This window comes from Apaloderma vittatum, unplaced genomic scaffold, assembly GCF_000703405.1.
Source record: "Apaloderma vittatum isolate BGI_N311 unplaced genomic scaffold, ASM70340v1 scaffold15748, whole genome shotgun sequence".
NCBI lineage: Eukaryota > Metazoa > Chordata > Aves > Trogoniformes > Trogonidae > Apaloderma > Apaloderma vittatum.
The window spans coordinates 17,352-45,130 of record NW_009730372.1 but is presented as its reverse complement, the minus strand read 5'-3'; the positions used below and the strand labels follow the sequence as shown (position 1 = coordinate 45,130).

Below are 27,779 nucleotides of genomic sequence, written 5' to 3'. Positions count from 1 at the left end.
TTGCAGTCATCCAGCTCTCTGAAAGCATCTTATGAAGACTGGCTGCTGACGTACGGCTTGAGCGTCTCTCCTTTTCACATGCGATGGCAAACAGCTCTCTTCAACCGCCAGTTCTACAATTGGGGGAGATGGAAACCCAGATTTCTGTATTTATGGTATAAATTCAGGATTTTTTTTCTTCTATCGAATGCAGAGTCAGCAGCTTAACCACATCTGTGCCTTTCAGCCTTAAAAGTGCAATGGATAGATGTGCTTATTTCACTAGGCTAAAGATAAAACCAAACTGGCTTGATTGCCATAACTGTACTGTGCCAGTATAAGGCTTTCTCTTCTGCTAAAAAATACGTAGGTTGCATATTGAGATGCTATAAAACTAGAAATCTCTAAGTTATTTTTGCCTGTGGTTTGAACTGTATATAGTTCGTAAGAGTACAGCTGTTATGTGTAATACCGCGTACAAAAGTAGGTCTGAAAGTAGCTCCTCATGTCCTAGATCTGTCCATCACTGTACACTGAGCTCTCCTGATCACTGGAGTTTTCGAAGTGTTCAACAACAGTTGTGTCCCTGTTGTTAATCATTGCCCAGGCATTCGGCAGCTATACCTGCTCAAAGCACATTGCTCACCTTCGTTTTTCTGCCTGCACCTTTCCTTGCTAAAATTGCACAGATTGCTGGGAATGGGCAAATAAGCAGGGTGGTTAGTATGGATGTTCCTGGGCTGGTTTAGAAAACTATTGCTCAGTTGCCTTCCTAGCATTACTTTATATCTGTTCTGAAAATACAAAATTAGTAAGGTTCGAATTTCTTTTCATTTCCTGCATTGCTACCCTCAGTGAGATAGTAATAAAAGTCTGCTTCATATTGGTTTCTCTCGTATGTAATGATTTTACTATTTTAGTCTGAAATAGTTTCCTATCGATCACAGTTCTTTAATGCCTATTTTTATTGCAGTATAATGTTTCCTCCAGTCTCTTTAATTAACATTACAAGTACACATTGCTTAAAATAAATCTGCTAATTCCCAGTGAGTTTCATTAAGGATCGTAGGAGAACAGTTATGCTATTGTGAGAGGAAGGACTGGTAGTGAATTGAAGCATTTTAGCTAGAAAATAAACTTTATCACATCCTCCAACTATTGAACAGTGTCGAATAATAATAGTGATGCTGAATAAAAACTCACCACTAGGTGGACTGACGTAAATTGAACAGATTTTCAATACTGATTTTAATGCAAAAGAAATTGGTGAGAACGGTATGTTTTAAGTAATTGATTTTAATCTTGTCTTGCACTCGTATCTTTTAGTTGTTCTTCAAAAGAGATTGAGTCATTTATTGTTCTTTAGCATGTTTTATTGTTTGTGAGGAAGATGCAAAATTTATTGGAAAAAGTTATGTAAATAAATATGTATGTTACCATGTCATTCAATCTAGGCCTCTACATATCTGATAGTGTGTTTTAGCATGGTAAATTATACGTTGTTAGTTATGCTTTTATATTCATAGCTAATGGCAAGTTATATGTAATGGGTAACAACAAAATTGAGAATGTGTAAGAACAGTGTAAAAATACTTGAAAATTAATCAGGATGTGGTTTGAGTGTAAAACATTTATTAAACAAAGAGAATATCATGTATTATCAGTCAGTGTTATAAGTATATATTAGTAGTAGTAGTAGTTTCCTTTAGCTAATATTTTTGTACTGAATTGTTGATACAGGAATGGTAGTAGCATCGGATAAATTTTGCCCTCTGAGTTGGGTGTGCTACTTTGTATTAGAGCAGTTACATATCTGGAGAATATCCTCCATCTTCTTGTGGCTCTGCGTTGCTAAACTGTTTGTTTCTCTTTGTAGGTTCAGCCTAGGAATGGTGTTTGGAATAGTCGCCATGTTTGGCTCTGTTATTCTTCTCGGAAAGACACTGATGCAAACGCTGACACAGATGCTCACTGAGGCACCGAAAGCCCAGAATGATCGTATGCTGCAAGTTGTGGTAAGTGCTCTCAGGTCTTTAGAGTTGTGTGCAGGAATAACCTAACTCCTAATATTCATCTTCATAAAAATTTGCTGGTTTGTTATCAGCCTTAAAAATGGGGAGTGGAGACAGTAAAATAGGGGAAGACAAAGGCAAATATGTGGAAGAGTTTATATGACAGATTCTCAGGAATGAGAATTGTCTGGCAATCATGAAAAGCCCTAAATTATCATAGTACTCGGAATACAAAACAGAGCTAAGAATTTGACTCCTCTGAGCCATGCAATGTAGAGGCACTGACAGCCTTAAATTTGCAGAGCACATCTGTAATCCACAGGAAGAGAAGAGTTCTATTTCATTTATTACAGTAGAGAACGTCAGTGGGAGATGAGAGAAAAGTATAAATAGCCTTGTGCGATAGTGGAAGCAAAGATTCGTTAGTGAGATGTCATATTTTTTGATTGTTCAAGGACTTGTGCCCTTTTTTACAGTGCAAAACTGAAAGTGCTGTTTCTAGTAGTTTCTAGTCAAAGGCCTAATAACAATGTATTTTAATTGTTGAATGGATTTCTGATGCTGGACAATGTATTGTATGGTCTTAGAAAGGAATGAATTTTGTAGGGTGAGAGAGATTGTAAGAATGGATTTCTGATGCTGGACAATGTATTGTGTGGTCTTAGAAAGGAATGGATTTTGTAGGGTGAGAGAGATTGTAGATACTATTGTCTTGTATCTCTACGCAAGGCAGTAGTGGAAGAACTGGTATTGTCTTACAAAACTTTTAACCTGGAAGGATTTCTAGCCACCCTTATTTCCCCAAGAGTGCTATCTGGCCAGAGTGTAAGGTCATTTTCTAGAAATACAGAATGTCCTATGACATTGCTCTGAGTTCTGCTGCATGGCTTAGAGTTTTTTATGCCCAAACATTTTACTGTCTTTTAAGTGCTCAGCTAGTCTGGTGAACACAAGTTGGGAGTTGTGTGCTACCATGATTAATCTTTCTTTAAATCCTAAACTGACTGAGTACATCTAGACCTAAAAAATTACAGGATTGCAGGAAGCTCATGCCATAAACTCAGTGCCTTTGGGATGTTTTTTGGGTCTGCTTCACACATGCAGGATGAATATAGCAAATGCAGTATGTGTTGGTAAAAACAGGCGATGAGACCTGGGAGAGAGCTGGCAGTACTGTTGCTGCAGTCACCTAGTCCACAGCCTGCTCCTGAAGTTTATCCAGAAGCAGATAGGAGTGGGCAGTCTGTGTGTCTCGTAGAGCACAAATTGAACATGAGATTTCATTTTAATTTACATGCCGACAGAGCCTATCCTAAGCATGTATGTCTGTTACATTGTGGAGTGAGAAAAGCCTCCCTTACATTTTCATTTTCTGAGATCATTATATGGATCTATTCACTTCTGTGACACCAGAGTAAAGTGGTCATTTGTCATATCTTGCTCTTTGGAGAAAATTAACAAAGAGGCAACAAAAGTCAAGATGAGCCTTTGGAATTGTTCTGGTGTGAATTTGAGCTATGAAAGCAGAAATCTAGTATGATTGTTCACAATTTCAGTTTGGAATTGATTCCTCAGTGACTGGCTGCTGGCAATATCACTGCATTCAAACCAAGGACAGATTGGCACTGGAAAAGATGTAACATATAGGAATAATGAAAGTTAATTCTTTCAAGTTGACTGGTGATTCTCTTTCTTTCCTACCTTATTCTCTCATTTCTGAATAGTCACAGTTGTATAATTCTACCTTTAAAAAGTTTCATTTGAGGGGAATGTACTAGCATAAGTAGAGACAAAAAAGTGACCAATGGATGGTTGCAAAGAGGTGAAGAAAAGTCAGGAGGACATTCTCCCGTTTTAAATTAGTTATTTGTATTTGACTGTCTGAAGGAGACTGAGTTAGTTTATTAAAAAGAAAAAAACCCCACAACTTTTTCTTAACTCAACTTTAGCCTGTGGCATAAATCTATTTAGCCTTTGGCTATGGAGAGAGAGAGAGATTTTGCTTATGTTTTACTGATTAAGATTTTTGTACTCTTCCTCTTTTGTTCAGTCATGTACTTTATTTAAAATATCTCTCTGTAGATAGCTGGGCTGTTTTTCTTCAGCTGCCCCCTCTTGTGTTGGTTGCCTATTGACAAAAGTGGGAAAGGGGCAGATCAGTCACTAGCAAACAATCTTCTTTTACTAAAGGCATTTCCAGAAGACCGTGAAATATAAGATGATGACCCCTATTAACAAAATGCTAATGTTGATTTCAGAACCCTCTGTGAGAACTAGCTTTCCTTTTAGGTGAATCTTAAACTAACTTCCTTGATGTGAAGTCTGAAAGCATCCAGTGCTGTATTCCAACAGCCTATAGTCATAGTGGTATTAAGATGGCAACTCTTGCTATTGCTGTCTGTCCTTCAAGGAGAGAGGGCCACTGTTAACTGATGTGTTAGTGCCACCAGTTGATGCTGTAATACAAGCAATGGATGGGTAATAAATGAAGAGCAGCTGTCTGAGGTACAGTAGTCGGGCCAGTTATGAAATATCTTGATGTCCTGGTTTGAGCTAAACAGAACCAATTCTATTCAGTGATGTTACTTTTTAGCACAGCTTCTTCTAAGAGACTACACTTTCTGAAGTCAGCAGCATGTTTTTACAGACAGTGTCTGCTGCTAGAAGAGATAATGCCTTATGTTTACAGTTACTGCCAGGGATTGGTATGCAGGAAATCTCTTGCTTATACTTGCTCCTGTAGTGACTAAGGCCACTACTGGCTCTTGTGTGCTGTGCAGGGAGTGACAGGAAGTAAAAGAAGTCACATCAAAATAAAAGGTTGTACCTCTGGGGAGGAAAAGACAGAACAGGTAACCAACAATAGTATTCCATTCCATATACGTCATATTCAGTATACAGCTGAAGGACCATGGGAGTTAAGCTCTCTTCTTCAGTGGCCAGCATCTGAGGACTCCATCTGATTTGAACCCAATCCTGAATTCCAAAAATCCAGCTCCTGTGTCCGGTTCCCCTCTGCCACTGAGCCTGGGCCTGTCTTAGTGCCACTTGCTCTGCAGCATCAGTGGGGATTGCTATCAGGAGGTAGTTGAACTCTATATCAGTTTTGTATATATTTGTATATATTTTATTTTCTTCTTATTAATACTATTATTGTTCTATTAAAGCTGGTTTAGTTTTCTTTTCCAATCCATAAGTCTCTCTGTCTTATTCCCTTTCCCTTCCTATTTGAGGAGTGGAGAAGGATTAGAGAGCATCTGTCAGTGTTTAGTGGCTGACCCAACCCTAACTCTTGACACTTGGTCTTGATCACACTCTGGACAGAATTTGTGAAATGATTTGGTTTAACATTAATGAAAACAGTCTTTTGAAGGATTTCTTTTAGCTAGATTGGTTCAACAACCTATTGTAGAGTTTTGCTGCATGGGTAGGTAAATGCATATAATTGAGTAATGTACAGGACTGAATGAAGGTAGAATCAAAGGAGATCTGCTCAGTTGGATCTGCATCCTTCTGTGTTCCACAAGGGTAGTTTTTAGAGTCCCATAGACAGGCCAAGAATGTTTGCACATAGCATCTCTTCCGTCACTGGATTGCAATTCAAGTTTTGTTCATATCAGCTGTTAGTGACTGTAGTCGAGTGTTCCCTGCCTCGAGTGAGGAGAGCTGTGGAGCAGATGGGAGACCCGTCCCAGAGCAAGCAGCAGAAGTGGCCTTATCCAATGACAGGACAAGGGGCAATGGGTACAAGCTGGAGCATAGGAGGTTCCACAAAAACATTAGGAAAAACATTTTCACCTGTGAGGGTGACAGAGCCCTGGCACAGGCACAGGGAGGTTGTGGAGTCTCCTGTTCTGAAGACTTTCAAAACCCACCTGGATGTCTTCCTATGTGACCTACTGTAGGTGCTCCTGCTCTGGCAGGGGGTCTGGACTAGATGATCTTTTGAGGTCCCTTCCAATCCCGAACATTCTGTGATTCTGTGCAGCTCAGCAGCTGAGCAGGGATAGGAACTGAGCAGGAGGCAAGTCTATGAGGAGGAAAGAGGGGATGGTTCCACATTCTCTGACTCATGACTGCTTTGCAGCCTGTCTGGAAGCAGTTGGTATCTTACAACTAGTGCAATGAAGGACTTAGGGAGTGGTGGGAATCCACAGCAACAGGAGCAATGTGAGGGGCCTGCGTATTATGTCTTATATAAATTAAAATAACATACCCTTCTCAAGTGAGTTTTTTTTAAAGGTTAAATTGCCATATGTAGACTGCAAAAACTCGCATAGACAGAAGTTACCCGTTTTTGACCTTGTAAATTTGGAATAGTCACATGATTTAGGGAGAGAGAAGGGAGACTGACAGTTCCAGTTGAAAGCTTGTTCTTTGAACTTCTAGGGCTTATAGTGTTTTAAGTGCCATATGATTTTTAATTTTTCTTTAAATTTTTTTTTCTGTATAGCTACATGACAGGCTTCAGGGAATTGTAAACTAATGCTCACAGTTGCCAAGCCTGTTTCATTTGAGTTGAAGTCTGTGTACATTTTTATAAGCTTCTTGAGCTTAATATAGAGTAGGATGCATGTGGTCAGGGCTATGGGGAACAAGTAGGGCAGGGAGAAGGCTTTTGCGCCTGGAGAGCTTTTTAACGTTCAACAAAAGAATATATATTTAATATATTTTAAAATACATTGAATAAATTGGGAGAAGAGGTACAAACTGATAGTACTGCGTGAAAATGGCCCCTATGCTGTTGCAGGACTGAAGAAGCTGAGGGAGAACAGCAAGTTTAAGGGCAGAATGATTTGTCTTTGTACCTCTTGGTTTCCTCCTGTGTTTTGTTTTGTTGTCATGCCCACATCAACAGGTGCCTGGTGTTAATTTGCCTGTCAGCCAGCTGACCTATTTCTTCTCTGCAATCCTCATCAGTGGTGTGATACATGAAGTCGGCCATGGGGTGGCAGCTATTCGGTAATACAAATTACTTTTCTCTTACTATGTGCCAACAAAGCCCAATATTCCAGAACATTTACTTACAGCTGAATGTTTTTAGAACTGCTATGGTTTTTCTAAAGAGTCTGTTTATTCTTTATTTCATGGCTTTCTTAGATTTTAAGTTTGGAAGGGTGTACAATTAAGGACAGGGCTTTAACACGGTGTCTATTCTACAGATCGTGAGAAAGGACTTCCGCTTTGCAAATACACCACACTGCATCAGGCTTAGAAACTTCTTCTAATTGGACCTGGTTTTCACACAGCAATTGCGTTTCCGCAGCTGTGGCAGTTGAAGAGAGCCCATGTGCTACTGCACAGTGGTACATTAAAATAGATTTTAAATACTTTTCTTTAAACTTAACTTGTGAGGTAGCGTACCAACAGGCTGAAGCAGTAGCTCAGTCAAATGTGATTTCTCCATATTATTTTCAGTGACATGTTAACTATATCAAAGACGATATTTATAATGTCACTTAACTGTGGTGATTACTTCACAAAAAAAAAGTGTTAAGTGGTGGTTACTGAGACTGAATATTCAAATGTCCTCCCTATTTCTGCTAGACAGCATCATTATCTGTCCCATAAGCATGAAGCCCTAAGTTGTTTCTCTGATTTTCTTGAGTATAGGGAGTCATGACTGCATCTTAACCCACTGCTACCTTTTTCATAACCACAAAAGTTCTCAATTAAAGGGCTGGTTTGGGACACTCTGTGTTTCATATGCTCTTTTTGTCTTTCAGCTTTTTTCCCCTAATATTCGTGGATTTTTCTGTGGAGGGTGAAGCTCCTGCTCTTGCTCATCCCACCACAGGAAGAAACATCAAAATTTCTTTTCCCTTACAGTGCCTTCACATGCTGTTGACTAACTGCAGAGAAGCCAGGAGAAACTATAGAGTTCTTTTTAACCAGAACAAATAATAATAACCTTAGTGGCGTGATATCTTAATCCCAGATACAGAGCAAAGGCTCCAAATATTTAACTGTGGATTATGGTTTTTGTCAAAAGATTGATTTCCAGCTTTCAGGTGAAAAATCAGTTTGTTCAATGTATATTGCTGTTGTTGCTACCGTTTTCTGCTTGATTTTTTTTTTCCTCCTAGAACAGGTAGGATCTATTATGCTTTTAGGGTCAATCCTCAGAGTTCAGGCTCTGCTAAATAGCTGTCCCGTGGGTGTATTTTATTATTGTGGCAAATCGCTTTGACTCCCTGAAATCTAATACGCTTTTGCCAACTTCCAAGATAGTATTGGCTGTGAGCTACAAGAGTTTAAAATGTTTGAGCCTTAGCTAACTCAAGGCTTGTGCCAAAAAGCCCTTTTCTTCTTCCCTCTGGACCTCTTATCCAAATCATGAAATCATATATAGGCATTAGATTGTCTATTACTAATCAGTAGTATGGGTAGATCTGATGAATTAACTTCAGGGAATTAATGTATTACATCATTCTGATTAATTTTGTATAATTCTGTGTCTTTTTTTTATTGTATATGCACAATAAATAAATAAATACGAATAGATAAAATACTATGCCCAGTGTACCATCTCAGTAAAGAAATGGGATTAGCTGATCCATGCCAGGTTTGTCTTGGAACATGATTGTCTTGGAATAATAATTGGAATGTAATTGTTTTGGAACATGATTGTCATGCGTCTACGAGTCCCTTTTGAAGTTTCTATCTTCCTAAAACCTTCACGTAGTTATTCCAAAAAGAGCCATTTAAAAGCAATTGTAAAACATCTGGAAAAAATATATATTATGTGTATGATAGTGTCAGCTACTATTGTATTTCAATAGTGTTTGTCCTTTTAGCCTCTTGACTTGTTTTCGTTTTTTCAGATGACTTTTCCCTCATTTTTGTTAGTTTACAATTTACTGTAAATTTTGTTTAGAAGAAACAGAGAAATGATAAATTCCAGAAATCTAGAATTGTATCTTTAAACAGAAAGCGATTGCTTCTTCCAGATAATTTTTCATAGATCAGATTGAAACGCTATCCTACAGGCTGCTACTTTTTTTACTTAGAAGAAAAAGTCCTCCAAATGTTAAAATATATGTTGACTTGAAAGTAGTTTGTTTTTTAAAGATTTTACGTGTTACCAAGAGACAGAGAAGTTGAACGTTATCTTTCGTTTTTTACCAGGCTCACAAATGCATGCTGCTTAAAAGTGGCAACTACTGCAGAAAACATCCTTCCGTTTAATTATCTTTGAATTATTTGTATTATGAAAAATAAGTTCATTTTACAGTTATCATTTTAATTATTGTCTTTGTCAAAAATGTGTGCTATGTAGAATCTCTCCAGTTTTCATTTGTTTTGTTTACAGTAGCACCACTTCGTTTTTCTTTTGTTTTCTTTTTAAGAGAACAAGTACGATTTAATGGATTTGGGATTTTTATCTTCATTGTCTATCCCGGAGCGTTTGTCGACCTCTTCACAACCCACTTGCAACTGATATCTCCAGTCCAGCAATTAAGGATATTTTGTGCAGGTAAGAGCTTGCGCTTTTTTATTAAAATTTTCTTAGCATAGTTACTTATTCTATAGACATTTTTTGTGAATCTTTGATGGAGGATGGAAGGTTTAAAATGAAGATGTACAAAAGCTTCTCTTTACCTACAGGTGGTCCTTCTGTTCTGAACCTAAATCATGATTTCAGAAAATCATTTGATCATTACTCTCCATATTGTGCTGTTTACTGGGGAAGAGATGTTAGTTTCTAGGAACTTAAATGAGTACTGATTTCCTGTAATAAAAAATGTTATTATATCCTAGATCTGATTCAGAATAGTGTGGGTGTAAGAAGTTCCAGTTGTGTTGTTGGGGAAAAAATGTGGTTTTTTACCTTCCTCTCTCATTAGAGAAAGCTCTTACACTAGCTCAGTGCAGAAGTTCCTTTGTCTTTTTTTGTTGTTGCTGTTGCATATGGTATGGCGTAAGTAGCGAAACTTTGGAGCACACAAGCTGGAAAATACTTAGCCAGAAGACTGGTGGTATGAGAATATGACTTGCTGTCACACGTGAACGCCCTCGAACAATTCACTACCATTTTCTGCAATAGGAGCAATCCATTATATGATTTTTCAATAGTATTTTGAGTGATTTTCAGTGATGCGTGAGTTATGTTATTATATAGGTCACTGTGTTTTGATGTTGCCACCCGGAGGAAATGAAGGCTAAACCACAAACAGCCAAAGAGAATCACAGCTTATGGCTCCAGATAACCTCCAAATGTTTTCAATTTGATATATCTTGAAGGCTCTGGCTATTGGGAAGTAGAACCCTGTTGCTGTGGAAAGTTCGACTGAGGCTGTGTTATGTTACCTGAACCACTTGTATTATTGATTTCTGGAAACGAGGGTGGTTCCCAAGCTACTGAAATAAAGATAGAAAAGCTAGTTAGCACCTCAGTTTAGTTCCTGATACTGAGATTTTCTGTTGCAGGGGACAACAGGATAGAAGCCAGCCTGTTGTAATATTTAGATACTGGCGTATTTTTCCTGAAGATTGTAACTAAAACATTATATAGAGCATTTTAGGCTGGGCGTACAGAAGCTTTTAGCAAAGCATATTTTCAAGGTTTCATAAATCAAGTAAGTGATAATAAATGTTAGGTAGATAAATATATATAAATTCCAAATACCCTAATGAACCAAAATCATTTACTGCAATAGACTAACTTTAATGAAGCCCTATTTCTCAAATTAACCAATTTCCATTTCTAGCTACTGGGAACTGAAAGAGGAGACATACCAATTTTCAAAATGGGTTGCTTACATACAATCCTAAATAATCATTTAGAAAAATAAAATTATAAGCTGTAATAGAAAATATTTGCTTACATGTTTTTGATGAGAGGCAAACACAGTCATTTTTCATGTTTCCTGTGAAACCTGAAATAGGCAAACACGAGGTAGGAATAAGCATATTGTAAGGCTAGTTAACACCAATGGCTTGTTATCACTTAGGTATAACAAATATATGCATTTTGTTATGGCTAATGATATGTATGTTTCAGAACTAGGATGTTTGATAATGATAAAATATGATACTCGATAAACTTGAGCCAGTTTTTCTTAATTATCAGAGCAGTTGAATGAACCTGTTCTCAGTATTCTGAAGATCTGAGTTTACAGACATAAAAGAGCTAGAGCAGAGAATGATGCCAAATACTCCTTTTGTAACTCACTTAGAGAGTTTAAAGTGTATATTTGTTGTACAGCAGATGGCATCATGAGTCCAAGAATAGTGAATGAGACTTCTTTTAAGACTTGTGATATTTATGGTATTGATTCTATGCCTAGCAAAAGAAAAGTGCTCCCGTGAAGCACTTTCTTATAATTAGTTCAAGTATCCATATTATTTTTGAGATACTTTTTAATAGGTTTTGTTTTGTTTTTAACAGAAAAAGGAGTTAATTTTTAAAACAGTATTCTAAGGTGTTTTGAGGGTTGTATAGCACGTCCCTTCTTAAATATAAGGAATGAAGCTGTTTTAGCAAAATTAAATTGATGGTATATTCAGCAGCGTGCCTCTACAGGTATTCTGATTTTGTGCCTGTTGATTTTTCTATAGATTGCCTGGGGTGAATTTGAAGACTTTGTATTTTAGACTTTTCTGCTGTATTCCCTAAGTAAACTATGTAGATTATGGTATTACAGACCATGTTTTTGTAGCTGTTTAAAAGTATTCCTTGTCACCCTCCAGAAGTTCTATGACCTGGGGTTTTTTTTATTTTTAAAAAAATGCCAGTTTACTTTCTCTAGCAGTCGCACTGTTTGAAAGGAATTTTGTTAATGTTTTAGATCATTTCTTAAGCTGGAAAATATAAGGTTTAAGATAAAAAGGGGAAAACAATTCAGATACATTTTTTAATAATTAATTAAGGAAGCTAAACATGTCCTATGATAGCTGTTCATTTCTTCCTGTGGAGAACAGTCTACTATAAAGATTGCAGTTGAAAATACATTGCCCAAAATAATGTGTCAGGAAAAGCTGATGGCACAACTTGCTTTCTTGCTGTGGTTTTGGGTTCAGGTTTTCTTGTAAAAGAAGCCTTTTTTCAAATAATTTTCTAAACTTGTTTAGCACATATACATGGAATTATTTTCATTGATATAATGGATATAACCATGAAAAATACTGAATTGCAGCTAAATTTGATCCATCTTGCTGACGAGGACAAACAGTATTTGTTCACATATAAGCTCATTGATGAAATCTTTTTAATACAACAGTTTATTGTGGTAGAAGGCTACAAATAATTCATTTCATTCCAATAGCTTTTTAATGTTAATGATTAATGACCAATATGATTATGGTCTATAGACAGCAGCTGCAATTTAAAATTGATTCAGAAGCCCAGTTTTTATTTGGAATACTCTGCCACTACATACTACATAGAAAAGTAGTGTTATGTGATTAAATATCAATATGGTAGAATGACGTCTTAAAAATGGTCTTGGCACTTCTCTGTCTTTTCTGATAGTATAATTCCTAGGGGTTCAGAGGCTTCTCTAAAACTCCGCTACAAAGTGACATCATAGAAACTTAAGTTTGTAAAATAATGTAATACACATATATTTTTTTCCTTCTTTTTAGGAGTGTGGCATAATTTTGTTCTTGGTGTTGCAAGTTTCTTGGCTTTGTTTCTGCTGCCAGCCATTCTTTTCCCTTTCTATTACACGGGTGTTGGGGCTCTTGTCACTGAGGTCGCAGAGGTAAGAAAAGTTCTTTACTCATTGCATATTATATGCTTTGTGACCTGGAATGTACCTGTATCTCTTCTTATCACAGTGAGATGTGGTCAGGGCACTACTCTGCGGAATCTAATACATTGCACTTTTTGTCTGCTTTAGGTTTCCTTCTCAGTCTCATGTTTGGTACTACTTCCTTTAGGTGAGACATACGGTCTCATTTTTAGTAATACTTACTTCTAGTAGTAGTAGATGAAGAAGCATAGCATAGATAATTAGACTATTCAGCTTGCTATAAAACTGTTCAGACATTTGAGATGAGTTTGGAGGCTTACTTATGTTTTATTTAACTTCTTTTCAATATTGGCACCAAGTAAATCTACTGGAAACTGCATTATCACTCTGGTTATTGCTATCTGGGTTTAATGTTAAAGATTACTTTGAGCTGATTTCCTTGCTTGTTTGGTCAGCTGGAAGCAAACTCAGACTGCTGACTTTCTGGAAAGGACCGATTTTTTTTTCTGGCAATCAAATATAGCACAGTTGAACAGCAGAGCTGAAAGGCTTCAGTCTTTCTTGGATCTAAAAGTGAACTGACATAACTGATGATGAGAGTGACATTTATTATGCTTTATACCTTCAAAAGTATAGGAATACCCTACTTTGCTGAAAGATTCAAGGTATTAATTTAAGCTTCTTGAACTTAAAATTGTGTGCGAAACCACAGCATATTAACTTGTACAGAAATACTCAAATTTGAACTGGTCCTCTGAAAGACTTGAAGATTTGCCTTCTTTCTTTGCAATAAATGAGTTATTCTTTGTACTGCATGTTGGTTTTGTAATGCTCTATCATAAGTTGAAATAATCAGTTCTATCAGAGCCTGAGATTTTGTTTCTCTGGAAATAGCATCTTAACCTAAAGATTTCTTGGCTATTTGGCATATCTGTAAACAAGCCCTTGTAGTTTTAACTATAATAACATGACTGACTTCACTGTTTCTTCTCAGGATTCTCCTGCCAATGGACCAAGAGGTCTTTTTGTGGGAGACCTCGTCACTAACCTACAAGACTGCCCTGTTTATAATGTGGAAGACTGGAATTCCTGTCTGGGAGATATTTCAGAGAAGGCACAGGTTGGCTACTGCGTAAGTGCAGCCACCCTACAGCAATTAAGCTTTCCAGCTAGAGGTATGACTTGAACTGATCTCTTAATTATTTTATATTGTAATTTTATCATGTCTTAAAGACTGTTTTGGATTTAGGATTTGTTGGTGAACTGTCTTAAACAGTGATATGCCAGAGTTTCTCTTGTCTTTCAGTCATCCTATACAAATATCCTGTATGCACTGAATAATGAAATTTGCATCTTGAGGATATTGCGTAACTTGATTATTAGCAGTAATACAATTATCTCCTCTATTTTTAGTTCAGTTATATGAATCAACGCAGTGATCTTTTGCAGATGTAAATTCCCCACATTACCTTATGGCTTTGATCAGCATGAAAATACAACTTGTATGGCTTAAACCAATGATGTGCTTTATTATGGCCACTTCTTCTGATGTGTCTCACTGTACAGGTTTTATGTTTCATTTGCTTCTTCAACCTCACAGTGTTATTGCCCATAAACTCAGTTTTGTCTGGATTGCACTTATTGCTTCTAGAAGTCAGGCTATTTCCTTCTGTTTTCATTTATACGTTAGAGTGCTTGTTGCTGAAACAGCTTGCCTCTGAGAGACAAAAAAATGTGAACTGAACTAAACTAAAATAAACAAAAAGTAAGTAGAACGAAAAAGGGCAGTCAAGTTAAATTGGCTGAATGTCTTGTCACATACCCTAAAGCTCTCTAGAGTTTGTTTCATGCAAGCATCCAGCAGGACTGAATTCTGAAGGTAAGGGGCTGCCACTGAGCAAAACCCATACGATGCTATTCAGAGCTTTAAAATTGTTGCTGCGTTTTCCCGTCATACTGGAAGTAAGCAGTAGATCAGGCAGCTTGACTACCGATGTTTTTTGATGCATTCTAGTTCTCTTATGAGACTGAAAAGGTAATTTATTTATTTTTTAGTATGCAAGGAAGGTAATCTTACAGATGGAACTAAGATAAATATTTAAACTAGAAACTAGTGGAGTGTGGGTAAGATCCTGCTTTTAGAGACCTAACAGTTTGGATTATCCCTCTGAAGAGGAGGGTGACTTTGGCACATGCTTTCAGCTGAGCAGGGATGGCAAGTAAGAACCAGTTTTTAGATGCTGTAGATATATATGCTTAGATTCTACTGTTGTCTGAAATGCAGTTTCAGAGTCATGGATAATAAAACTGCCTATTCCGCAACTGAACCAGTCCTGTTTCAATTGAAATGCTAGAGACTTAATACTGGAGACTCAATATTGCTTCCAAGCTTGGTTACTGTATTATGTTAGCAGTCCATTGTCCCACTGCTGCATTCTAATCAGACCAGTCTGTCTGCATTTTTGGACCCATAAGCTTCCAGCAGTGAGAAACAGTCCTCTGAAATTAAATGAACTCTGTTCTGTCTCTAGCAGCTGTCATTTGTCAAAATCTTGACAGTTTGCACTTGACATAAATAGAGAATATCAATAAAAATGTATGTAGCAAATGGACCCTATCTACTTGACCATAAAACAAATGGAGAATAAACTATTCCAATATGGAGCTAGACAGGAAACAATGCCCTAAGGACGTTCCTGAAATTTTGAGAAAAAAGTGTTTTCAGTGTAGTTTATAAGGAAACTAATTACACAGCCATTCACTATTCAAAAATATACGTGGTTGCTTAGCCTCAGGGTACTTGAAAAAAAGATTGTACAGTACAGTGCTTGCACCTGTAAGCCCCAGGCATGAAGCTCTATTTAAGTGCACTGTGGGTTATGCAGAGATAAATCAGCAACCTGTATTGCAGGCTTTATCTACCTGAGAAAGGTAGTGCAGTGTTGCTATGACACAGTTTCTTACAGTGACTGTTCTTTTGTATTTTTTTAAAAAGCTGTTATCAGAGATTAAGTTAGGTTTAACTTATTTAAAGAACCTCCATGCAAAGATTCTGTACTAGATTATTTAAATCATCGTTTAAAACATCATTTATTCACTGCTGCAGCCTTCAATCCTGGGAAAGCTTTCAAAACTGCATCTTGTAAAGGCTTTCACATTTTAAAGAGGATATTTTAAGTCTTGGTCATTTCCATAGCCAGTCAGGGAAATCAGTACAGTAGCAGGTAACAGGTTTCTATGCCAAACCTTAATGCAAGTTGGGGGCAACAGATAAAAGTATTTTGTAACTTGTAATGCTCAGAACATTGCAGTAGTAGATCCCCAGTATCTCAAGGAGATTTATTAAGATGAAAAAATCAGTAATGTGGCATGATTGAAATCAGGTGATACAGTTAAAAGCGGTGAAGCTTATTGTTGGTTGCAACTGAACCACAGCTAGGTTCTGTGAATTACTGTAATTCTTGAAGGCCTCAGAATGATTGTTTTACTTTATTCAGAAACTATTTTCTTTCCAGGAAGTTACTATGATATTGATTGTTTGCTCTATGCCTATGTTCTTTAGTCTATAGAAGACTCGATGGCACAGTTGAATGTTGTAGTAACAACAGCCTCACAGATATTTGCTTTTCATATAGCAATAACTTGGACAGCCACCTGGTAAGTTACTTAACCCGCTAATTCTGTTGAGTAAATCTGGAACTATTTAAATTAAATTAGTAATATTTACCAGCATTTATTCAGCATACTCACATGTTCAAGAGTACCTACTGTTTATAATAAAGGTGTACGTGTATGCAATTCTCCAAACATACAGCTTAAAAACCCCAAGTATTATTTATGATCAATCAGGAGTCCAGAGAAGATCGTACACCCCTCACTCCTTTAGGCAGAAAAACACCTCCTCTGTTTTCACCACTGAGTGAGAATATTGGTGAGAAAAAAACAACTTTTGAGAAGAAGGTGAATTGCTTATTTTGTGCTTCAGTCTTTAAAGGTATTGAGCACTACAGGCAAAGCAAAGCACTGAATGATCTGTTCACTTATTTTGTCTGAAGTCAGCAGTGCTGCTCACTAGGTTAAACTAAAAACATGTGAGAGAAAATCCTAGAGATTGCCCAATTCCTTAAAATCATAGAATCATAGAATGGCCTAGGCTGGAAGGGACCTTAGAGATTATTTTAATCCAAAAATAAGGGCTTCTGTTTGATTCCTTTTTCACCATGTTGGTTTCCATGTGACACATGGAATCATATAGTTTCTCAGTAGGATTTTGACTTCCTCTCTTCAAAATACAGAAATGTTTGTTAATATCCTTGATCCGTATTGACAGTCATGTACTGTTTTTAGCAGTTCTCTTTACAAGAACAAGAACACAAGTTCTACACATACCAGTTTGTTCTTGTTCTGACCTCTAGTGATAAGTACCTAAAGAAATGGAAATGTCTGTGCCTACATCTCCTATGCTTGCAGTTGCTACGATGGTAAACTTCCCACTCCAGGGTGTTTTTGTGCTATTTAACCACTAAGAATTGAGCACAGACCAGCAGTTCATTTGAAATATGACAGTGGCTGGTAACGTCCTGAAGTTCAGCAAGGTTTGATAAATCACTGCCCCACTGAGCTTTGACATTCTTAAGCTCATAGCTGCTACTTAGGAACAGAGATGAAATAAAAGCATCCAGAAGCATGTGACCTTCAAGTGTCCTTAGACTGGCTGTGAGTTTTGTTTTTGAACAATTATCTAGTTTTTGCAGTGCTCTGCAGCAGATTTTTGAAAGTGTGCCCTCTCACCCTCATTAGAGTAGAAAGAGGTTGTGTTGAGGTTAATGGAGAGTGTCTGATACTCATGCATCTAGGTGAATGTAATTGTCAGGCTAAGAAGCATGAAAATTCTTTTTTTTTTTTTTTTCCCTAAGGCAAACAGTGGATGAACTTTCATTGTGTTTTAGAGCAAAATGAAAATTATCACTGAGCTTTTAGGAGAGACATGAGGGGAAAAAACAGTTTCCTCTTCCTTTCAGCTGTACTCTCTTTGGCCTGTGGGGAGCAAGAAAGACCTGCTCTTTTTAGACTGCAGAGTGAAAGAGTGTTATAGATATGACTTGGGACACAGCACTGCATTAAGTCCTGCATTCATCCTAGTTGAGAAAGGTTTCTTAACTCCCACATGGCCGGTAGGTTTGTTGGTTTGCTTGCTGACGGAAGGTTTTGTTCAGCCAAATGAGGTTTTAGATGAAGACTAAAACTTCTTAAACAGGTAAGTCACCAGTGTGTTGATGCAGGCTATGTTCATTAGAAATCACTGACTTACGTTTAGATGCCTTGATATTTGTTACATATGCATGTACCTTTTTTAAAATAGCTAGTCTTGGTACATGTACATACTCTCTCTTCCACGATCCACCAAAAACAGAATGACAGATTGAGTAAGTATTGCATAGAGGTTCTGCAGGATTTGACAAAAAAAACCCGAAAATTAGATTTCAGTTCTTCATGGCTAGTAGTGTATCAGTGAGGAACTTTCTTTGCTTTAAAAAGGAATGTATGGTACCTTTTATTCTGATCTGTTAGAAAATACCTTTAATTTTGATAATCACTTTAATGCCCTTTGCAGTATGCCTGCCTGCCAGCACGAAAAGTTATAGAGGCCAGCAAAATTTGTCGAACCAACACGGACTGCCAGAAGGACTTTCTTCCAGGCTTTTGTGTGACTCCTTCATTAGAGAACCAAACGAGGCTAATTAGGGTAAAACATCCACCCCATATTGACATGCTGTATGTAGGACACCCCATGCATCTTCAGTACACAGGTTGGTATTATATGTTAAAACAGTTTAACAAAAAAGATTTATAATATGGTTTACTTTGCCTGGCTGCTTGAACAAGGTCTTGGAGCACTTGTCAGTTAACTTGTTTAATGCAGAATCCATTTCTTGTTGCAGCCAGTGGAGAGACATGGACTACTCAGGCCTAAAATGAAATGTGCACAGTGCAATGAGTTACAAAGGTAATAGAAACCATATGTGATATGAGATGGTTGTTTTTTCAGAAAAGTATGAAAGGGCTATTTCTGTAGCAGATCTCACTTGTTTGTCATGGGAACCAGGCACCTGCATTTTCCTAACCTGTAAACTTCCCAAAATGCTGTTCTAAAATCTCTAGGGCATCTTGCCCTAACACCTTGCCTGGAACACTAGCATGACTGCTTAAATGACACTTCATATCCAAGTACCTGTGACACCTTCCCATGACTACTGAGACACAAGTACACTCACAACATACATATTCCAGATTCTTTTTTTTTATTATTTGAGAGCCCAAAATTAAATAACATATAACAGTTTATTTAGTTCCTTACTTTGTAATGGACTATGGCTCTCCTTTAGGCAAGCTTATATCCTTGAGTCAGATGTTGAAGTAAGAAATAATTCTGCTCTTGAAGGAAGTATGGAGAGAATGAACAAACTCATCAACAACCCTACTTAGTGGCTTGAGGGACATGGTGAAAATTAACTTCAGACGGGCTTAAAAAAGTATGAAGTGTTAACCTACTGTCTTTTCCTCAGAGACAGCATATCTTGTGGGGGGAAATTTTTATTTCAGACATTTTGAAGTACCTCCTTAACAAGGCTTTTCTGAATGAATAAGCACTGGAGTTAGATGCAAAAAAGCTTTAGAACGAGTAATGCAATCTGGTAGTGTAAATCCATTAGCATTGTTGCATAAACATATTTTTAGTTAGTATGTCAGTCTTTATCTTTCAATGCTGGTCATATTTTGATACTCTATGATGAATTATTTCCACTTGTTTACACATTTAGGCCCAAAGTATGATCTCTTCATTTGTTATTTTAGCCCTCTTGCTATGCAGGAGGAAAACATCATTCACTGGTGTGCCACCAACACACAGTTCTATATTTGGTGACATCTATTCCAAATGTAGCAACAAATTGTAAAAATAGAGTTTGTTAATTATTTTAAGTTCCCTTTCTTGGTGACTAAAAAAACCACAATTGATATTGTTCTCCTTTCTGATATGTTGGAGTAGTGGAACTTTAGTCAGTGTTTCCTGCTGAATAGTAATTCTGCGAAACAATCAAACCTGTCAGTCTTTCAGAAGTCAGAAGAGAATGTTATTGCATCTAAAGAGGTAGTTCTATTTTAAGAAATTACTCTGTGGAAATACAATTTACAGTGTATTTACAGGAATGTACTTCTAAAGTGATTTACTGTACCTAGGGAATTGCACATTGAATGTGTTAATTTGAAAGCTAAAAGCTTGACTTTTTTACAAACTTTACTGCAAATGCAAGCTATGGTCTGTGTTCCCCTTGGAAAAACACCAAAGCTAAAATTATACAATCCTGGCTTAGGCAGCAGGTTGTCCACTGTATCATTGTAGTTTCATGTATTCCAGTGAAATACCTTCTGAATATTTCAGACTTAACTTTGCACTGTACCATACTGGCTTAGGGTCAACAAGTTTGATTGTTTTTTTTTTCCAAAATATACCTGACAGAATGTGGTTACTATTTTTTTACAGTTAAGAAAGGAAAATATTTTTTTCCTCTACTGTGTGAATTTTGAAATAGGAATATATTTTAGTTAAATGCTTTACTCTTTAGTGTGATCTTTCTGCCTGCAGTAAACATTCCTTTTTAGAGTGGTGTTACATTTAATGTACCCTGATACAGGAGTTGCACTAGTGTGTACTTTGACTTCCCAGATGAGAAATGTAACTAAAGAAATATTTGAAAAACATTCTAAGACAATGCATGTATTATTTTCTACTCAGGCTTATATTATTATCATGATACACCTAATTTATGGAGAAGCAGTAATTATTTCATATTTTCATTTGAAGCTTGCTTCCAGATATTTTTAAAAAATTATATCTATATTAGCTACTTAGAAGAAATAGGCAATACAGCTTACTTCTGTAAAATGCTTCTGTTTCCTCAAAGTAAAATATCCTAGCAAAAATATTTTTTGTGGATATAGATACTATATTTAGCTCTTGTTTCCAGTATTAAAAAAATTTTTAAAAAGGAAATGTAAAGAATCATAATCCTAAATGAACTTGCACTACTGGAGGTTTGGCCAAAACTAAAACAGAAGGAGTGGTTAGGAATGAATGACACACTGATTAATCCATTTAATGAGCATTCTTTCTGTAAAGACTATCTAATGTAATCCAATATAAATTTATACTGTGGGTTTAATTTGTGGCATTACTCAAGAATTCCAGACTTACTGCAGGCCAGTTATGCTCTAAAGGCTCTCGCTGTGTTGGACAGATGATATGTAAGGTTGAAATGGAGGGCCATTTCATTACTGCCATGCAACTTCATAGTGTTTCTTATTTATTTTCCATGGCTTTATTTATTCCTTCATGTTGTTTCTGGTATTGCAAAATCTTGGCTTCCTTCTTTGACCCTTGTTGTTGGGGAAGAATCTGATGACTGACATTCACATTTGGAATTGACACTGCTTGAAGGAAGATCATATCCCTGAATGTTACTGTACCTACATTGCCCATCAGGGATCAAAACCTGCAAGATTTCCTTCATGAAAAGAAGATGAAACTTACCTAGACAATAATTTCCCCAAAACTTTCCTACTTCTGTTGTATCCAAGTCTTCTAAAAAAACCTCCTTTTCCTGGATTTTGGGAGCTTTTTTGGACAACAGCAGCCATAATGCCTGATGAAGGTCTATCTAGTAGTCTGGTTTCTCAGTATTTCCATGCTTGTTTCCCCTTATTTCTGAAGGTGATCCTTCCATGCTTTCAACCCATATTTAAAGGGTTACGTGTATAGTTCTTCTGGAGACTACAGAGAAATGTCTAATGCCGTACTGTCCCTCTCCTTCATAGCATACATGCCCCTTCCCCCCATGAAAAGGTTTTGAAAAGCTCTTTGGTCAACCTAGTCACCAAATCACTTCTAATTAAAATTGTGTCCCTTGTGCATTCTTCTCAATATTTGCCAACACCATCTAGCATTAGGCGACAAAAGAAATGTTAATTCCAGGTCAAAGAATTTTTTAATTAGAGTGGGAAAACAATGACTGTTTTCTCTCACCCAGCCTCATTGCTGTTCTCCTTTTCCTAGCAGTGTCTTTTGAAGACAAGCCTGGAGAACATAATTTCTGTAATTCTTTTGTTATTCCTCGAAGGATAGACTTTGAAGATGGCTTCAGCAGCAAGGTTTGGAGTTTAGCTCCATGGCTAGTGGCTGTCTGGGACAGCAGGCCATTTGTTCTAACAAAGAGGGAATGATCCATTCTCAGTGTGGGCACAACTTCAGGTTCATGATGGTCACTTGGTAGTGGCCATTAGGTATTTGTCAAGAGGCAGTCAAGCTTTGAAGTCAGAGTATATTGCAGTGTCAATACAGAGATTTTTGAAACCTTTGAATACACTGGCTGCCTCAGCCATTTTGCTATTTTGGCTCATGAACAAGGGGTCTGATCAGATGTTCTGATACCAGCCTTCAGCTTGATGAGTTGTTTGCTTTTGAGTATCACTTGACTTGGATGCCTCTGACTGGGTGGTGTCCAGGATTTCTGTCTGTTATGTTCTTCACTCAGTAGTCTAACAGACTTACTCATTTTTCTTGTGATTCCTCTAAATCAAGGGTCTTTCTTAAGCTAAGATAAAGAGAACACTATATTCAAGCTGTCTTGACACAGCTGTGCCAGGTTTGGTATTGGAAAGTTTTCTGCTTGTTGCCACACCAAATCCGTTCTTTTTGGGGGACTCCTTGCTATCCAAATCTCTCCATCCTATGGTATGTTTGCTGGTTAGACTGATTATCACTTCTGACCATCAGAAGAGCTTCTATTAACAGAAGAAAAATGTATTTACATGACTGAGTGGACCAGTTCTCTGCCTTATGTGCCTTTGGAACTACTTTCCTGTCATCTTTGTTCCAGTGTCCTTGTATTGTTTATTGAACCTGAAGAAATCTGATCTTGCTCTGAACTACTTTTGGTATTCTGTGTGCTAGTGCTGTGAGGTTCCTAGTGTTCTCTTAGCCTGTGGTTTTAAAATTTCTCACAGGGTGACTAAAATTGTTCCTTTTCCAAGGGATGTTTGTACTGAGTGGGATTTGAACTCTTGCTTTCACATATCTCTGTGGAGATTATTTCTTAGGGCTGTAACTTTTCCCAGGTTGTTACAGAAAATTCAGGCCATTGTGTTCAGCTTCAACTCATATCCAAAGTTGTTCTTTAGGGACAGAGTGAATACTGTCGATACTGTGCAGGCTTATTCTTAAGGTCGTTTTCTAATGTTGTCTTAATTTACCTAAACCTCTTCCTTCTAGGAATAAGACTCCCTTGTGCTATGAGTGGAACTTTCTAGTAGGAAAGGTATCTTTCTTCCAGCTGTCACAGACCTGAAGCTTCCAAACAGTCCCTGAGGCTGGGAGACTGAGACTACTGTTTGCTTTGAAAGACTCTGTCAAGGCTTTTCCTGAGATAACCTAGATGGACCATCCCTGTACTAACAGAGTGCACTCTGGGAGGTCTCATGGTACTCCTTTAGGAGTCTTCCGTAAACATTTGGCATGCAGTCAGCTGGAGCTTCATGTACACTTTCAAAGAAGTTACAGTACCAAAGAAGTGTTTCAAAGTCATGTGGTGCTTGACATGGCAATTTTCCAGTCACTATAAGAAGGATGCCGAGTCCAATCTCCCAGGTTTTTAAGTTGCACTATCTTGAAGTCACTTATGGTATTGTCTGAAGACAGAAGAAGCAGCTACTTACTTATGTACTGCTTAATTGCTGTTACAATTCGCGATGCAGCTATCCATCATCCCCCAGCCAGTGCTTTCTCAGAGTGACTCCCGAACTCTGCTCCCTATCTGCCCTGCTCAGGTCCCTATCTGACCTGAGCTCAGGCTCAGGTCAGGGGGGAACTTCTGCAGGTACTGCAAGTGAAGAATTTTTTGACCTTCAGAGAGAAGTGCACATGTGCGCCCACAGTGTGAATGTATACATGTGGACTGCATGTGTTGAGAAAAGTCTGGTAACTATAACCTCTCTTTATATGTTTTTCTTTGAAAAGGACTTAAATTACACAATATGGTCTTTATGAATATAGATGTCCAGTTGCCTCCAAAAATATGTATTTTAGATCTACTTTTACTGAAATTGTATTTTGTGAAGTGACTTTACTGTGATAGTGACCAGATTTAATGGCTGCACTCTTAAAACAAAACAAGCAAAACTGCATTTAGATTGGTTATTCATCCTTGAAGAAATGTCATTTCACATCTGATTTTTATGCAAAATTGCATTCTAAAATTCGTAATGTTGTAATCCTAGAATGACTGTTCATGTTTTGTGTATCTTTGTATTTTCATTTCAGTAAGCCTAAGCAGTTTTGTACCAAGACAAAACTTTCTAAGCATCGACCTGCCTGTGGTGATAGAGACGTTCTGCAAGTATCCTTTGAAGTATGTTTGTTCTTTTAAGGGAAGAAGGGAATTTTTTAGAATTTAATGACCCAGCAAAATTTCAGTTGGATATCATTTTAGACGGGATGTTCTGAAACATTTCTGTAGAGTTTTGACCTCTTTATCCCATCTCTGCATTGATTATTGTCCATGTGCCAAGCTCAAAATGAAATCTCTCACTGTATTGTGCTTAGCGGGATATATCCGGTCACTGTTTTTATTAACTCTTTCTTGAGGAGGAGTCTTAACAGGTCTGATGAGAAAGTCAAAGTAAAACTGAATTTATGGCAGGACTAATTAGATGTTACTGCTAGCTTTAGTATGTCAGACTTTATAATTTTTGAGTCGTTATACTGAACTAAATAACTGGGTATGGTTGGGGTTTTTTCTTCAACAGAAAAGAAAGCTTATTCAAAAGCAGGATGATAATTCAGTTAAAGCATCTTTATAAATGATCAAGATGATATATATACACATACATAAAGATGAGTAGGCTTGAATATGGCTAATCTAAGAACCCTTAGCCTTAGAAACTGAAATGTTTATGTGTGACTATGGAACAATTAAACAGTACAGTTCGGTGTAGTCCATAAAACCAGAGTAAAGGTGCTCCATAAGCTCCCCATTTCTGGGAATACACCAAGGTGCCTGCTGACCCAGCTGCTTTCTGAGTCACATGTCTCCTTGTCTGACCAGGTCCAAGGGAGGTAGGTATACAGTTAGCAAGTCCTTACCAAAAATAAAAATCATCTACCTTTGCCTCACATGCATATGCACGTACAGAAACCACTCAACTTTTCTGGCCAACAGGGAAGTAGGAGAAAGAGGCCAGATTTCCATTTTTATACTAGGCATTTGCTTGCTCCAGTGAGTGTTTTGGAAAGTATACCTAATCATTAGTTCATACTTAGGTCATAGGTCCAGAATACCTTCTTACTTCAGGCATAGTATTAGAGCTATAACCTTCATCCAAAACCACAGAAAGCAAGGGAGGAAGATGGGCAGTATTAAGTGTATTTTTTCTGTCTGCTGCTTTCATCTAAGTTATGAAGAGTGCAGGTTGTTTAAGTATCCAAACGTAGTGCTCAAAAACGAAATGAATCTCTAAAGGCAGTTCTCTGAGCTGGTGTGTTGTGGTGTCAAACTCATCTTACTCATGTAATTTCTGTGAAACAGAATAGTAGCTAAAAAAAATTACCCTCATATTTCTCTCTGTGTACTAGAAGTAACAAATGTTTTGTATTAATTTTTTCTTTTTTACCTTTTCTTCGATATTATTCATGAGCCTTAACTACTGTCAACCCAGGTACCTAATTTCACTGTCAGGGGCACTGGCAGTTATCAATGCTGTACCCTGTTTTGCTTTAGATGGTCAGTGGATATTAAATTCATTCCTGGAAGCCACTTTGAGCTCCCTGATTGTAGAAAAACAAAACAGAGAGCTTGTTGGCTTTTTAATTTTGCTTGCTGGTAGTGCTCTTTTGGCTGCTAATGTTGCACTGGGACTTTGGATGGTGACAGCAAGATAGAATGTTGGACAGACTTCCATCAGTTCTCAAAGAACACAGAAATAATGACTTCATTGCCTTCTAAAACTTGTATGGTACTGAGATTGAAATAATTCCCTTAAAATGACACTGAAAGAATAATCACTGGTGGCTGCTGTTTTAATTTAAAACTGTACAACATTGTGCCTATAGTCATGAGAAATCTCGAAGTAGGGACCTTTTATAGACTCTGTAAGCACTGTACTGGTTTTGGAGAAATTGCGTTGTGAAGTTTCACAGCCTAAGACTTCTTTCATTTAGATCTCAAAATAAGGGAATTATTTGGCCTCAATCGTTTGTAAAGTGGGAGAAAAACCACTTAGGTTTTATTTTATAATTTGAATAATTGTCAGAAAATGTGGGCCATGATCATTTCTCAGTCAGCATTGTCTTCAGTGTCTTGGTTTGGTTGTTTGTTTGGCGTTCTACCTAGCTAGACTCTAAGAAGCCCTAAAGTCTGATCTCAAGATGGTGACAGGCTAAGTAAATGCTCACCATATGTTAATGAGGAGAAAGAGGCCATATGGGTCAGTACCTTTCCTTTTCAGGCCAGAATGGCTGGGAGCATGTTGCCCTCAGGACGTGGATGAGAGGTGCCAACATCTGAAAAGAACGAGGCGTGTGGGAGGATAACAAAGCCCACGTGTTTGTGTTTCTTACATGTTCAGTTGTATATTACCATACACAGCTGAAGATTTTTTTAAGGCAATATTTGTCAGCAGTAGCTGCAAGATAAGTGAAATTTAGTTTCCTTGTGCTATATGCTGTGTGTGATTATTCCTAAGTGATAAGTAATGTTTCTGTTGGTTTACTCAGAAAATAATACTGTATTATACCTGTTTACAGTCCAAAGTGAAACCTGTTGTTTATATGGTGTCTGTCTTCTGATGCTATGCATGTTATATGTACAGTAACTCACTGATGGTTTTCTGTCTTTCAAAGGGTTGTTTTGCTTTGTTAGGTTTCATTCTGTTCAAAGATAGCTAACAAAGATGTTTAGCTGAAGCTGGTCTTGGATCAGAATTGTTCAGAAGGAGACTATGATTGTGAATTGAACTATTTAAACATTTAGCTTTCTGAAATGAATACAGACCATATCCTTGTTCTTAAATGAACAGTGGAAGGACAGTCAGTATTTTGCTGACTGAGGTACGTCTGACATACTTTGAAGCTCTCTGTGACTGTGATGCTTTGTAGCCAATAGGTACAATACATAATCCAACAATATGTATTGACTGTCATGTCCTCCTGTCATATACTGCCTAGTTTATCAGGTTCAGGCAGACCTTTGTCTCAAAATAGGCCAATATTAAAAAAAAAGCCAAAAGATCTGGTTTGGGAGCCTAAATATTTGACATAGGAAAATTTTGAAAAATACCGTGCAACTGCTGGCTCATACAGTGTTCCTCATGGGAGCTGCTGCAGCTCAGAATTCCTTTACAGAAATGGCTTTTCCATCAGGAACCAAAGTGGAAGCTCAGGGGTAGTGGCCTGCAGGGAGTCCTGAAGCATTCATGACCAGCTAACGTAGATTCTGTTTTCAGTAAAGGTAAAAGCCTGGGTAATTTTAAAAGTGGGGTTGAACTCAGTTCCTGGTGCTACTGCATGGATTCCTAACTATGATGTTTGCATTTGCCCACTGATGTGTGACTGTGTTTTTGCACAGTAGCCTTCAAGGATGTATTCTTTTCTTAACATCATGCAAGCAGTGGTGAGAGAGCATGTTTGTTTATTTGTTGTAGTGTTAGTTTACTTACCTCTCCAATGCCGTCACGGGCTGGGTCGGCCTCTTGAAGTTCACCTCTGTGGGGTGGCAGGCCCGTGCTTCTCATTTTCAGTCGTTTCAACCCAGAGAGAGTAAATCCTTCAGTCAGTGCAGCATGAGTTAGTCCCTTTGTGGACTGTTAAGTCACACAAAGTGAAAGAATGGAAAGACAAACTATTCGAAACTGCCAGTGGGCTCTCTTTGTTCTGAAAAGCCTAATTCGCCATCACTCCTGAAAATATACAGGGTAGCAGTTCTGACGGGCCACTCTGCTGTCTTGCAGGAGTGATAGGAGCAGCCTGGTTCTTGCATTCTAA

General features: G+C 37.6%; 1 protein-coding gene across 1 annotated transcript; it reads left to right on the top strand.

Annotated features, from left to right (window-relative positions):
- On the top strand, positions 1–25,679 carry MBTPS2 (membrane-bound transcription factor peptidase, site 2; the record flags this gene model as incomplete). Its single annotated transcript, XM_009874788.1, has 10 exons — positions 1–155; positions 1,856–1,994; positions 6,850–6,953; positions 9,341–9,468; positions 12,579–12,697; positions 13,683–13,863; positions 16,251–16,345; positions 18,303–18,498; positions 24,063–24,138; positions 25,457–25,679. Coding segments are annotated over 10 exons (1,416 nt in total), but the record flags the coding sequence as incomplete, so codon positions are not given.
- Positions 25,680–27,779: the final 2,100 nt, after the last annotated feature.